The 2,500-nt window shown below is 47.0% G+C and overlaps 1 protein-coding gene across 1 annotated transcript in view; it reads left to right on the forward strand.

Annotated features, from left to right (window-relative positions):
- LOC134089631 (LIM/homeobox protein Lhx2-like) overlaps positions 1-2,247 on the forward strand; it is a 10,117-nt gene extending 7,870 nt beyond the window's left edge. Inside the window, exon 5 of the mRNA XM_062544089.1 lies at positions 1,957-2,247. Coding sequence (XP_062400073.1) covers positions 1,957-2,247 — 291 coding nt within the window. The remainder of the gene's footprint in view (positions 1-1,956) is intronic.
- The last annotated feature ends 253 nt before the right edge of the window (positions 2,248-2,500 follow it).

Raw genomic sequence — 2,500 nt, forward strand, 5'->3', positions numbered from 1 at the left:
ACACAGACACAGACACAGACACAGACACAGACACAGACACAGACACAGACACGAACACGAACACGAACACGAACACGAACACGAACACGAACACGAACACGAACACGGACACAGACATCTTACACATACACGGACACGGACACATTCTGGCAACTCTTGTACATTACATGTGTTTTTTTAATGCATACTCATTGGAGTCAGTTCACATTGTGCCTTGTGTATGTGACATAGAATTCGATTTGATTCTTGATTTGAGAAGTTGCCTCAGTGCCCTGCCTGGTTGGGTCAAGTTAGTAAGCGGTTTGACCCGGCTCCTGTTGGCCGTAAATTCCTACTGTTCGGTTCCAGTCAAATGCCTTTATTTCCTACTGGTCAGATCCAGTCAGAGTCGAAGCCCTGTTTCAGCTCTGTTAGATAGTTCTGTTAGATACAGGTACACACGGAGCCTTCAGACTCTGTCCATTTTGTCCATCTTATCGGGGAATCAGGAACTAGCTCCTGCCGGCTGGATCCAAATAGGTGCCCTTAAGCTAAGTTAGCGATGGCAAATATGAACCATCAATGATGTCAATATCAATGCTAATTGAGCTAAAGTAAACATCTCTTAAATTTTTTTGCATAATGGCTGTATTGATTTAAAAGACTAGACCCGGGAACATTGGCTGGGTAACAAAAATATGAACACTTTTCAAAGGTTGACTGTGCTAAACTGTCAAATTGTTTCCCGATGTATTCAAAGCAAACCTTCCTAATTTGACTCATATTGTCAGGGGCCAAAGGGGTTTGTTAGATTCAGAAGACAGAGATCGTTGCCAAGTCTAGTGTTTGTAATAGTAATGCAATTTCAATCCTGCTTTCTTATGGGATTTTATGTTATTTATAAGGTAGAGTGCAGCTCAAATAAACCATAGTCTTTTCACTGACAAGAAAGAGGTCTCTCCCTCTCTCTGTCTCTCTCTCACTGACATTTTAGCAACACTCAACACATCTGAGAATAATGACAAATAATACAAAGTATTTACGGGGGATTGTCTTTGCTGAATGCCACTGAATGTTTTTCCCCTGAATATCTTCTCACTGGTGAATTATTGGTCACTTTCTCACAAATGCCTGAATAACAGCATGACAGACATTTTTAATTCGACAAATATTATTCTGTTTGCAAAACACCATTAAAAATAATTGCAAGTATGAAGGTCTCAAATAGTGAGAATTTTCCTATTGAAAACAATATTCGGTAGCAGCTGTTTTTGTGCCAAGCTGAGCCATGAAAGGGTTAATATATGTCACATCAAACGGATTCAGGAGAAGGAGGAAAATTTGAGACTCATTCTTGATTCTTGCAAACACGACAGCAAATTATCTTGGGGACAGCCGAGAACAAAAAAACACGCTAAAAAGGTTTGCGAACACCAAATGTGCTGAAAATCTCATGGCTCTAATTACTTCTTGCACTAAACAAAGCAGTCATTTTGCTTTGATGAAGCCTTTTCTTTTGCCTTGTTTGTCATTCAATATCAAAAATTCCCACTGCGCTCTCTCTTCTCTCCCTTTCTTCCCTCTCTCTTTCTCTCTCTCTCGCTCTCTCTTCTCTTTCCATTTCTTTCCCCTCTCTCTCTCCTCTCTCTTTCTTTCCTCTTTCTCCTCTCTCTCTCTCTTCTTTCCCTTTCTCTCTCCTCGCTCTCTCTCTCTTTCTTCTCTCCTCTCTCTCCCATCTCTTTTTGCTTTCTGTCCATCTCTTTCACTAACACCCCCTCCCTGTTTCCACTTCTCTTCCTCTGTGTCTCTCTGTCTCTCTCTCCCAATTCTTCCCTTCCTCTCTCTCTTTCTCTATCCGTCCCTCCCATCTCTTTAACCGAAGCAGAAATCTATTGACTCAGCTCGCCTCCACAGTTATAGTAAATCATGTCTGTCCACCTTCCCATCCCCTCCCCCCACCCCCACTCCTGTCTTCAGGTCTGGTTCCAGAACGCGCGGGCTAAATTCCGACGGAACCTCTTGCGCCAGGAGAACACGGGCGTGGACAAAGGTTCGGACGGCTCGCTGCTGCAGGGTGGCACGCCGTCGGGACCCGCCTCGGAGATCTCCAACGCGTCCATGAGCCCGTCCAGCACGCCCACCACCCTGACGGACCTCACCAACCCCACCATGCCCACCGTCACGTCGGTGCTGAGCGCGGTGCCCGGGGGCATGGACGTGCTCGAGTGCCGCAGCCCCTCCCAGACCACCCTTACCAGCCTCTTCTGATGCTCGCCGCGACCGCGACGATGCCCTGGCACACTGGCACACGCCCGCCTGCCCCCGTACGTCCACTGTGTAGACCACAGACGGGCACAGGTGCCCCTCACAAACTGGCCATCGGGAGAAGGGTCGGACCAACCACTCATCATCACGTCGTCCTACTGACCACAGACCACAGACACACTCCTCGGCGTCGCTGGGCTTGTCTGGAGATGCGTAAGGCCGTCGTCACAACAGCCGAGCGAAGCTGGCCAACGCA

This window comes from Sardina pilchardus, chromosome 8, assembly GCF_963854185.1.
Source record: "Sardina pilchardus chromosome 8, fSarPil1.1, whole genome shotgun sequence".
Lineage (NCBI taxonomy): Eukaryota > Metazoa > Chordata > Actinopteri > Clupeiformes > Clupeidae > Sardina > Sardina pilchardus.